The sequence below is a fragment of the Cherax quadricarinatus genome, chromosome 19 (assembly GCF_038502225.1).
Source record: "Cherax quadricarinatus isolate ZL_2023a chromosome 19, ASM3850222v1, whole genome shotgun sequence".
In the NCBI taxonomy this organism is placed as follows: Eukaryota; Metazoa; Arthropoda; class Malacostraca; order Decapoda; family Parastacidae; genus Cherax; species Cherax quadricarinatus.
In genome coordinates, this window is record NC_091310.1 from 42,144,207 (window position 1) to 42,156,645 (window position 12,439).

Here is a 12,439-nt window from a genome sequence, read left to right on the forward strand (position 1 = left end):
AAATAAAGAAGAACACTCCCATTCTCATGTAACATCATTTTGAGAAGAAATGATGCTCTGAGTGAAGGCAATGGAAGTAAGTCACTCTGACTTTTTTGGGTTATCCTAGGTTCTCTACACATATGTTGTTATGTATTTATGTTATGTATCGTGTTTATTATATAATTTTGAAAACAATATCACGGATGGATTAATGAAAATGTGTATATTAACGTAATATACAACATTTAATGATACACTGAGCTCAGACAGCGTAAACAAACAAACTGAACAGGTTGTGGACGATCACTCGGTCAGGCGAAATAGACGGTATTAATACGTGTCCAGTTTTAGTTCATTCATGTACATTTGTAAGAGTTTGTGAAACTTTTACCTTATAATATTTTTATTATTATTATAATAATTAAATCACGAAACAAATACTCTTACACTGTGTACAAGTTAGTACAGAATTATAGCTATAAAGTGAAGGCATACGAAAGGAATATTTTTCTACAGTTATCCCTAGTAACAGGTGACGGGCTAGAGAAAACGTAATTCTTCCAACACTTCTACAAACCGTTTGGTAAACATCTCATATATATTTGTATAAATTTTTATACTGTGGGTGCATGTATCATGTTTGTGTGTTACATAATGTGTTTCTTATATAATTTTGAAAAACATATAGATAGATTAAGGGAAATGTCTATATTAACGTAATATGCGACATTAATGCGCCCAAGAGATTATTATTATTACTATTATTATTATATTATTATTATTATTATTATTATTATTATTATTATTATTATTATTGCATCAAGAGTAGAGAGACTCTTAGTGATTTTAATGTGTACCTACATGCCAGCACAGTGTGTAAGTTTATTTAGGTACAGGTGTACACAAGTTTAATTATCAAGTACAATACATATAAAATATACAATAACTTTAAAACACTTGAAATTTTGGAAAGTTTCCAGACATAATAAGGAGATGTGCTCAGGGAGAATGTAAACAAACTCGGTGGGCCGCTGTGACCGTATTAGAAAGACAGGTGGGGGGAGCCGTATAGCGAGTTTTGGTCATAATTTGAAATGTCCGTATTAGCGGAACGCCGTAAAGCGAAACGCCATAAAGCGGGGCCCTCCTGTACTGTACTTTGTAATACCTTATATAAAATATTACGTCATGTTAAACATACTTTACATATTTTAGGATAAGCAAACTTTAAATAAGCTTATGTACATAGCATAATAGTTAATACCATTGCAAAAAAATTTCCACAGTAATAAAATAAAACAATTCATGCCAATCAGGCATGGCTGAATATAACAAATTCTATTCTACTAACCTCCAATAATGGTTGAAGAGCAGCATCGTCTGAGGAAACCTGATAACGTAAGAGCCCCAGAACCCAGCGCGTCAGGTCACGTGGGGTGAACAAGTAGTGGCTATAATCATCCGCACTGAAGGCATCACGTACCTAGCCATGAAAAATACTATTAAAACAATGATTTTATTTGATATTTATTTTATTTATTATTTATTTAATTTTATTTTTATTTACTGATATTTATTTGGTTTTTATTACACTATAGTAGGTTGGTAGACAGCAACCACCCAGGGAGATACTACCGTCCTGCCAAGTGAGTGTACAATGAAAGCCTGTAATTGTTTTACATGATGGTAGGTTTGCTGGTGTCTTTTTTCTGTCTCATAAACATGCAAGATTTCAAGTACGTCTTGCTACTTCTACTTACACTTAGGTCACACTAAACATACATGTACACATTTATGTATACACATTCATCTGAGCTTTCTTTGATTTTATCTTAATACTTCTTGTTCTTATTGCTTTTCCTTTTAAATCCATGGGGAAGTGGAATAAGAATCTTTCATTAGTAAGCCATGAGTGTTGTAAAAGTCAAGTAAAATGCCGGGAACAATGGGCTAGTAACCCCTTTTCCCGAATAGCCTATGAAAAAGAAAAAGAAGAAAACCGTCAAAGTGGGATGTTTGAATGTGCATGGATGTTATGAATGAGAAGAAGCTGGAGGTCCTGGGTTTAAGTGCAACAAAGCTGAAGGGGGTGGGAGAGTTTCAGTGGGGAGAAATAAATGGGATTAGGTCAGGGGTTTCAAACAGAGTTGAGCTAAAGAAGGAGTAGCAATAATGTTGAAGGATAAGTTATGGCAGGAAAGAGGGAATATAAATGTATTAATTCAAGAATTATGTGGAGTAAGATAAGGGTTGGATGTGAAAAGTAGGTTATAGTCAGCATTTACGCACCTGGAGAAGAGAGAAGTGTAGAGGAGACAGAGAGATTTTGGGAAATGTTGAGTGAATGCGTGGGGAGTTTTGAACCAAGTGTGAGGGTACTTGTGGTTGCGGATTTCAATGCTAAAGTGGGTAAAAATGTTGTGGAGGGAGTAGTAGAGAAATTTGGGGTGCCAGGGGTAAATGAAAATGGGGAGCCTTTAATTGGGCTATGTGTAGAAAGAGGTTTGGTAATAAGTAATACATATTTTATGAAAAAGAGGATAAATAAGTATACAAGGTATGATATAGCACGTAATGAATGTAGTTTCTTAGATTATGTATTGGTGGATAAAAGGTTGATGGATAGGCTTCAGGATGTACATGTTTATAGAGGGGCAACTGATACTATATCGGATCATTATTTAGTTGTAGCTACAGTTAGAGTAAGAGGTAGATGGGACAAAAGGTAAATGGCAACAGCAAGTAAGAGAGAGGTGATAGTGTATAAACTAAGGGAGGAGAAAGTTAGGGTGAGATATAAGCAACTATTGGCAGAAAGGTGGGCTAGTACAAGTATGAGTAGTGGGGAGGATGGGGGAGGGGTTGAAGAGGGTTGGAATAGTTTTAAAAATGCAGTATTAGAATGTGGGGCAGAAGTTTGTGGCTATAGGAGGGTGGGTGCAGGAGGAAAGAGGAGTGATTGGTGGAATCATGAAGTAAAGGTTGTGATAAAAGAGAAAAAGGTAGCTTATGAGAGATTTTTACAAAGCAGAAGTGTTGTAAGAAGAGCAGAGTACATGGAAAGTAGAAGAAAGGTGAAGAGAGTGGTGAGAAAGTGCAAAAGGAGAGCAGATGATAGAGTGGGAGAGGCACTGTCAAGAAATTTTGATGAAAATAAGAAAAAATTTTGGAGTGAGATAAACAAGTTAAGAAAGCCTAGGGAACAAATGGATTTTTTTTTTTTTCAACAAGTCGGTCGTCTCCCACCGAGGCAGGGTGACCCAAAAAAAAGAAAGAAAATCCCCAAAAAGAAAATACTTTCATCATCATTCAACACTTTCACCACACTCACACATTATCACTGCTTTTGCAGAGGTGCTCAGAATACAACAGTTTAGAAGCATATACGTATAGAGATACACAACATATCCCTCCAAACTGCCAAATGGATTTGTTAGTTAAAAACACAATAGGGGAGTTAGTAGATGGGGAGCTGGAGGTATTGGGTAGATGGCGGGAATATTTTGAGGAACTTTTAACCCTTAAACTGTCCAAATATAGATCTACCTTTGCGCGCGAGCGCTTCGACCTTGATTTTCTCCATAAGAAAGCATGTAAAAAAAAACATAGATCTACGTTTGGAGTGCTATGCAAGCGAACGCAGATCTACGCTTGGACAGTTTAAGGGTTAAATGTCGATGAAGAAAGGGAGACGGTAATTTCATGCACTGGCCAGGGAGGTATAACATCTTTTAGGAGCAGGATGTGAGTGTCGGGGAGGTGCGTGAGGCATTACGTAGAATGAAAGGGGGTAAAGCAGCTGGAACTGATGGGATTATGACAAAAATGTTAAAAGCAGGGGGGAAGTTTAGTGTTGGAGTAGTTGGTATTTTTGCTTAATAAATGTAGGAAAGAGGGGAAGGTACCTATGGATTGGCAGAGAGCATGTATAGTTCCTTTATATAAAAGGAAGGGGGACAAAAGAGATTGTAAAAATTATAGGGAAATAAGTTTACTGAGTACACCAGGAAAAGTGTATGGAAGGGTTATTATTGAAAGAATTAGAGGTAAGACACAGAGTAGGATTGCGGATGAGAAAGGAGGCTTTAGAGTGGGTAGGGGATGTGTTAATCAAGTGTTTACACTGAAGCATATTGTGAACAGTATTTAGATACACGTAGGGAAGTTTTCATTGCATTTATGGATTTAAAAAAGGCATATGATAGAGTGGATAGGGGAGCAATGTGGCAGATCTTGCAAGTATATGGAATAGGTATTAAGTTACTAAATGCTGTAAAGAGCTTTTATGAGGATAGTGAGGCTCAGGTTACGGTGTGTAGAAGAGAGGGAGACTGCTTCCCGGTAAAAGTAGGTCTTAGACAGGGATGTGTAATGTCAGCGATCTCCCACCTAGGCAGGGTGACCCAAAAAGAAAGAAAATCCCCAAAACGAAAATACTTTCATTATTCAACACTTTCACCTCACTCATATATAATCACTGTTTTGGCAGAGATGCCCAGATACAACAGTTTAGAAGCATTTTTATTTTATTTTTTATTTATTAATTTGAATATGATACATAGAAGTACAAGGAAATACAGTGGTTAAGTGTAACATGCCAAAGCCCCTTGTATGCAGAGCATTATGGGCAGGCTTAAAATTAACTTAAGATTAACTAAGCAATGATATATTCAGTGGTAAACATTGTTGTAAACAGATAACAATTAAGCACAAATGAGTATTTCAAAGACAGGTCATATGGTCATTTACTGTGTTGCTGTGCATTCAGTAGAATGGAGTATTCTGTTAGATGATGTAATTAAAAATAACAAAGTTTGATTGGGTCACAGGTTAAACATTTATGAGATACAATTATTCAGTATTTATTTGGTTGTGGGTGAGTAAGTGATTTTTAAGAAGAGACTTGAATTTATAAACAGACAGTGTTTCTTTTATATTCACAGGTAGTGAATTCCAGATTTTTGGGCCTTTTACGTGCATTGAGTTTTTGCATAGTGTGAGATGGACACGAGGAATATCGAAGAGTGATCTGTGCCTTGTGTTACGGTCATGTGTTCTGTTGAGGTTGGTAAGGAGATGTTTGAGGGGAGGGTTTATATCCGAATTAAGTGTTCTATGTATGTAGTAGGTACAATAATAAGTATGGATGTTTTGTATTGTGAGTAGGTTTAGAATTTTGAATATTGGTGGAGTGTGCTGCCTGTAGTGGGAATTTGTTATCATTCTGACTGCAGCCTTTTGTTGGGTAATTAATGGTCTGAGATGGTTTATTGTTGTTGAGCCCCATGCACAAATTCCATAGGTGAGATAGGGGTAAATAAGTGAGTGATATAGGGTCAGGAGGGCTGACTGTGGAACATAGTACCGTATCTTCGATAGTATGTATATGTGTTTGAAATTTGAGTCTATTATCAAGGTGGATTCCTAAGAATTTTCCCTCTGTGAGCTTTGTGACAGGTGATCCGTTTATCATTATGTTAAGAGGGACATTTGTAGCTCTGTTACCAAACTGAATGAAGTAGGTTTTGTCAATGTTGAGAGTAAGTTTGTTAGTCCTCATCCAGGTAGATATTTTCTGTAATTCGGTATTCACAGTATTGGCTAGCATGACTGGGCTCGAGTGAGAGAAGACGTATGTAGTGTCATTTGCAAATAGTGTGGGTTTGAGTAGTTGTGATGCATTTGGTAGGTCATTTATGTAAACGAGAAAGAGAAGAAGGCCAAGGACACCTCCCTGTGGGACACCAACTATATATAAAGATACAATATAAAGGGACCTGAAATATAATAAACTCCCTGTAGAATATAATATCAGGGCCCAAATTATATATATACCGTCCTATTACACATCCCTCCAAACTGCCAATATCCCAAATCCCTTCTTTAAAGTGTAGCCATTGCACTTCCCATTTCCAGAACTCAAGTCCAGCTATATAAAAAATAACCAGTTTCCCTGGGAAGTATGATGCCTGCACTTTAAAGGAGGGGTTTGGGATATTGGCAGTTTGGAGGGATATGTTGTGTATCTTTATACGTATATGCTTCTAAACTGTTGTATTCTGAGCACCTCTGCAAAAGCAGTGATAATGTGTGAGTGTGGTGAAAGTGTTGAATGATGATGAAAGTATTTTCTTTTTGGGGATTTTCTTTCTTTTTTGGGTCACCCTGCCTCGGTGGGAGACGGCCGGCTTGTTGAAAAAAAAAAAAAAAAAACAGGAAAAGTGTACGGTAGGGTTATTATTGAAAGAATTAGAGGTAAGACAGAAAGTAGGATTGTGGATGAGCAAGGAGGCTTTAGAGTGGGTAGGGGATGTGTAGATCAAGTGTTTATATTGAAGTATACATTTTTTTTTTTTTAAACAAGTTGGCCATCTCCCACCGAGGCAGGGTGGTGCTAAAAGAAAGAAAATCCCCCCCCCCTCCAAAAAATATTTTCATCATCATTCAACACTTTCACCTCACTCATACATAATCACTGCTTTTTGTAGAGGTGCCCAGAACACAACAGTTTAGAAGCATATACATATCCCAAACCCCTCTTTTAACCCTTAAACTGTCCAAACGTCTCCGACCTTGTTTTCCCCATTTGTAAGCATGTAAAAAAAAAGTAGATCTACGTTCGGAGACCCCCACACGTGGATGTAGATCTACGTTTGGACAGTTTAAGGGTTAAAGTGCAGGCATTATATTTCCCATTTCCTGTACTTAAGTCCGGCTATATAAAAATAACTGGTTTCCCTGAATCCCTTCACTAAATATTACCCTGCTCACACTCCAACAGCTTGTCAGGTCCCAAAAACCATTCATCTCCATTCACTCTTATCTAACACGCTCATGCACACTTGCTGGAAGTCTAAGCCCCTCACCCACAAAAACCTCCTTTACCCCCTCCCTTCAACCTTTTCGAGGACAACCCCTACCCCACCTTCCTTCCCCAACAGATTTATACACTCTCCATGTCATTCTACTTTGATCCATTCTCTCTAAATGACCAAACCACCTAAACAACCCCTCTTCAGCCCTCTGACTAATACTTTTATTAACTCCACACTTTCTCCTAATTTCCATACTTTGAATTCTCTGCATAATATTTACACCACACACTGCCCTTAGACAGGACATCTTCAGTGCCTCCAACAGCCTCCTCACTGCAGCATTTACAACCCAATCTTCACACCCATATAAGAGTGTTGGTACCACTATACCTTCATGCATTCCCTTCTTTGCCTCGATTGATAACGTTTTTTGCCTCCACATATACCTCAATGCACCCCTCACCTTTTTTCCCTCATCAATTCTATGGTTAACCTCATCCTTCATAAACCCATCCGCTGACACGTCAACTTCCTTACTCTTATCTATGTTCACTTTCAACTTTCTACCTTTACACACCCTCCTAAACTCGTCCACTAACCTTTGCAACTTTACTTTAGAATCACCCATAAGCACAGTATCATTAGCAAAAAGTAACTGTGTCAACCACCATTTTGTATTTGATTCCCCATAATTTAATCCCACCCCTCTCCCCAATACCCTAGCATTTACTTCGTTACAACCCCATTTATAAATATATTAAACAACCTTGGTGACATTACACATCCCTGTCTAAGACCTACTTTTACTGGGGAGTAGTCTCCCTCTCTACTACACGCCCTAACCTGAGCCTCACTATCCTCATAAAAACTCTTTAACCCTTTGACTGTTTCCGACGTATAAATACGTCTTACGAGCCAATGTTTCTGACGTATTTATACGCATAAATTCTAGCAGCTTCAAATCAAGCAGGAGAAAGCTGGTAGGCCCACATGTGAGAGAATGGGTCTCCATGGTCAGTGTGCACCATATAAAAAAAATCGGGGAGCCAGTGGTGCATTGTGGGAATGCCATTTCAGTTGTCATTTTTCAGCATGTCTAGCGGTAAGAAATATGTGATTCCCCAGCAAATCTGGGACTCTTCTCTTCCCAAGTGATGCTCTAACACAGATGGAAGTGTCAGTGAAGATCAATTTCATGATTTGGAGGAGTTTGAGACCAAAAGCAATGGAGGAGGAGGAGGGGGAGGAGGGGAGGAAGAGGAGGAGGAGGAGGAGGAGGAGGAGGAGGAGGAGGAGGGAAGGAAGAGGGAAGGAAGAGGGAAGGAAGAGGGAAGGAAGAGGAGGAGGAGGAGGAGGAGGAGGAGGAGGAGGAGGAGGAGGAGGAGGAGGAGGAGGAGGAGGAGGAGGAGAAGAGGAGGAGGAAGAAGAAGATGTAATAATATTGTTCCCTTGAAGCAAGAAAAAAAAAAGTCCACCCCATGACAGTGACAAGATAAGGGGAGATAACATCTGATAAGAGCTGACTTTGATGAGCGTAAAGGAGGGTAATATTACATGACCATCGCCCTCCCTTTGTTTTTGCTGGTACACAAACATTTCTGTCTGTCTATTTGTCTGTCTGTCAAGCTCCCTGTCTGTCCATCTAGCTCTCTGTCTCAGAGAGCCACAAGACTGTGTCATCACGTTTACTCACATCTTCAAGCAGAGTATAGCACTTTGTCTGGATTTCTTGGGTTATCCTAGGTAATTTACACTATGTATACTTGTATTTATGTGTACCTGTGAGACAGAGATAGGCAGACAGATAGAAAGAGAGACAGATTGAAAGATATAGAATGAGGGAGAAAGATAATTAGATAGAATGGAGGAGGGGAAGCAGCATCCCACCCCATTGTTTTGACAGGCGGTAGGGGTAGTGACTAATGAGACAATATGTCACTTTGACAGCTGCCGACTTCTGACTCAAAACAATTATAAGCCACACACTCGCACACAAGACAAGGAGGAGGAGAAGGAGGAGGAGGAGGAGGAGGAGGAGGAGGAGGATTGTTTGTTTGTTTGTTTGTGTTTGTTTGTGTAAACAAGTTTTGTAAACAATATATTGATAATTATGTTTGTGTGCTTATTGTGTTGTATACAACGAGTGTATATATATACATTGCACCTTACTTTGGTCTCATAGGCCACATAAGTTATGTGAAAAAATAAAATAGTGAAAAAAACAAAAAACCTTCAATTACAAGTAAACTAAAGTTTACCGGGTGAGCGGCAGTCGCCGCTGTTGCCATACGCGGCTCATTTTCTGCAAACTTCACGGCTCTATATCTCGGTAAGTACCGATCGCAAAAATTTTTTTTTTTGGACAAACACTCAGAAAAATAATCTTAACATTTTCATAAGAAAAAATAATTTTTTTTTTTTTGAATATTTGGCGACATAGAATGACAGTTTCAGAGAGGGGCCTGAAACAGTCAAAGGGTTAAAGCATTTAGTAACTTACTACCAATTCCATAGTACTTGCAACATCTGCCACATTGCTCCCCTATCCACTCTATCATATGCCTTTTCTAAATCCAATAATGCAACAAAAACTTCCCTACCTTTATCTAAATACTGTTCACAAAAATCTGTAAGGGAAGGAAGGTGGGGAAGGGGTCGTCCTCGGAAAGGTTGGAGGGAGGGGGTAAAGGAGGTTTAGTGGGCGAGGGGCTTGGACTTCCAGCAAGTATGCGTGAGCATGTTAGATAGGCATGAATGGAAACAAATGGCATTTAGGACCTGACGAGCTGTTGGAATGTGAGCAGGGTAATATTTATTGAAGGGATTCAGGGAAACCAGTTATTTTTATATAGCCGGACTTGAGTACAGGAAATGGGAAATATAATGCCTGCACTTTAACCCTTAAACTGTCCAAACGTAGATCTACATCCACGTGTGGGGGTCTCCGAACGTAGATCTACTTTTTTTTTACATGCTTACAAATGGGGAAAACAAGGTCGGAGATGTTTGGACAGTTTAAGGGTTAAAAGAGGGGTTTGGGATACGTATATGCTTCTAAACTGTTGTGTTCTGGGCACCTCTACAAAAAGCAGTGATTATATATGAGTGAGGTGAAAGTGTTGAATGATGATGAAAATATTCTTTGGAGGGGGGGGATTTTCTTTCTTTTAGCACCACCCTGCCTCGGTGGGAGATGGCCAACTTGTTTAAAAAAAAAAAAAAATATATGCTTCAATATAAACACTTGATCTACACATTCCCTACCCACTCTAAAGTCAACTTGCTCATTCGCAATCCAACTTTCTGTCTTACCTCTAATTCTTTCAATAATAACCCTACCGTACACTTTTCCTGTTTTTTTTTTTTTTTGTTTTTTTCAACAAGTCGGCCGTCTCCCACCGAGGCAGGGTGACCCAAAAAAGAAAGAAAATCCCCAAAAAGAAAATACTTTCATCATCATTCAACACTTTCACCACACTCACACATTATCACTGCCTTTGAATACAACAAAGTCTCATTTAGAATCCATGACAAGGCCTCAATAAGGAAGTTCACAACTGACCTAGAGATTGTTGACTGGCCTACAGAATTCTCCAAGGCCAATGGTATTGATGACTGGACAGACATTTTTCTTAACAAATTACTTAGACTATACAACAAACATTGTCCCATAAAAACGAAACAGATCACAAACAAACGGCTTGGTTGCCCATGGCTAACCAGCACCATTCTGAAATCCATTGACAAGAAACACCAATATGAAAAGCAATATAGACAGGGCTTAATACACAAAGATATTCTTAAACACTATTCATCAGTTCTCACCAAAGTAATAAAGAAAGCCAAACAACTATACTACTCCAGTAGATTCACAGACACTAGAGGAGATATAAAAAAGACCTGGAAAACACTCTCTCAGATTCTAGGAACCCACAAACTGAAAAAAAACAAGAATATTGTCCTAATTAAACCTAATGAAACACCACTACATCCCACTGACACAGCTAACAAGATAAACGACTTCTTCTCAACCATAGGATCTAATCTCGCCAATAAAATCCCACATACTAATGCCCATGCCGGGGACTACTTAGATGGGAATTTCCCAAATTCCTTCTATCTTGCACCAACTGAGCCCTCGGAAGTCACCGAGATTATAAAGTCACTTAAAAACAACTCAGGGAATCTGTCTAATGTCCCACCATTACTGTACAAGCGAGCGGCCCATATCCTTTCGCATGCTATTTCATTACTTTTTAACAAGTCCCTAGAAACTAGCACCTTCCCGAAACTACTCAAGATGGCAAGGGTTACACCAATACATAAAGGTGGTGACCCTACAGACTTAAGAAACTATAGGCCAATATCAAACTTACCATTGCTATCCAAAATCTTTGAGAAACTCGTGCACAGGAGACTATATTCATTTATAACAGCACAAAACATACTCAACCCCTGCCAATTTGGATTTAGGAAAAATAAAAGCACTAATGATGCAATCATAAAAATGCTAGATCTGCTTTACACAGCATTGGAAAATAAGGAATATCCACTAGGAATTTTTATTGACCTAAGAAAAGCTTTTGACACAGTAGACCACGACATCCTACTCCACGAACTTGACCATTACGGTATAAGAGGCCATGCGCTTGCTTATTTCAAATCTTACCTTACTAATAGGTATCAGTATGTTACCATTAAAGACACAGCATCAACAACACAGCCACTTGATACTGGAGTTCCGCAGGGAAGTGTCCTTGGTCCCCTGCTCTTCCTCATATACATCAATGATCTTCCAAATGTATCCCAACACCTGAAACCCATTCTCTTTGCTGACGACACGACTTATGTCATCTCTCACCCTAATCTTGCCACCCTCAACACCATTGTTAACGAGGAGCTGATCAAAATATCGACTTGGATGACAGCCAATAAACTTACGCTTAACACTGACAAAACCTACTATATTATGTTTGGTAGCAGAGCAGGAGATGCACAAATTAACATTAAGATCGACAACACTCTAATTACCAGACATAATGAGGGTAAATTCCTAGGCCTATACCTTGACAACAACCTGAATTTCAGCACCCATATCCAACACATAACCAAAAAAGTATCCAAAACAGTTGGGATCCTCTCCAAGATACGAAACTACGTGCCGCAAAATGCCCTTCTCACACTATACCACTCACTTATTTATCCATACCTCACCTATGCTATTTGTGCTTGGGGGTCAACTGCAGCAACACACCTAAAGCCAATAATAACCCAACAAAAAGCTGCAGTAAGAATAATCACTAAATCCCATCCCTGGCAACACCCCCCCCCCACTCTTCATAGATCTAAACTTACTCCTTGTTCAGTACATACACACTTACTACTGTGCAATCTACATCTACAGGACCTTAAACTCCAATATCAACCTTGACCTAAAACGCTTTCTTGATAGTTGTGACAGAACCCACAGGCATAACACCAGACACAAACATCTCTACGACATTCCCCATGTCCGACTAAACCTTTACAAAAATTCAATGTATGTCAAAGGCCCTAAAATCTGGAACACCCTACCTGAGAACTCTAGAACTGCAGACACATTCATCACCTTCAAAACTACCATTAGAAAACATCTTATCTCC

The 12,439-nt window shown here is 38.9% G+C and overlaps 1 protein-coding gene across 3 annotated transcripts in view; it reads right to left on the bottom strand.

The window, feature by feature from the left end:
* The window catches only part of btv (dynein cytoplasmic heavy chain beethoven), a 289,769-nt gene that overhangs the window by 156,688 nt on the left and 120,642 nt on the right, over positions 1-12,439 (bottom strand). For all 3 annotated transcript variants that reach the window (XM_070086734.1, XM_070086733.1, XM_070086735.1), the window contains one exon: positions 1,334-1,465. In XM_070086734.1, the coding sequence (XP_069942835.1) occupies positions 1,334-1,465 (132 nt within the window). The remainder of the gene's footprint in view (positions 1-1,333; positions 1,466-12,439) is intronic.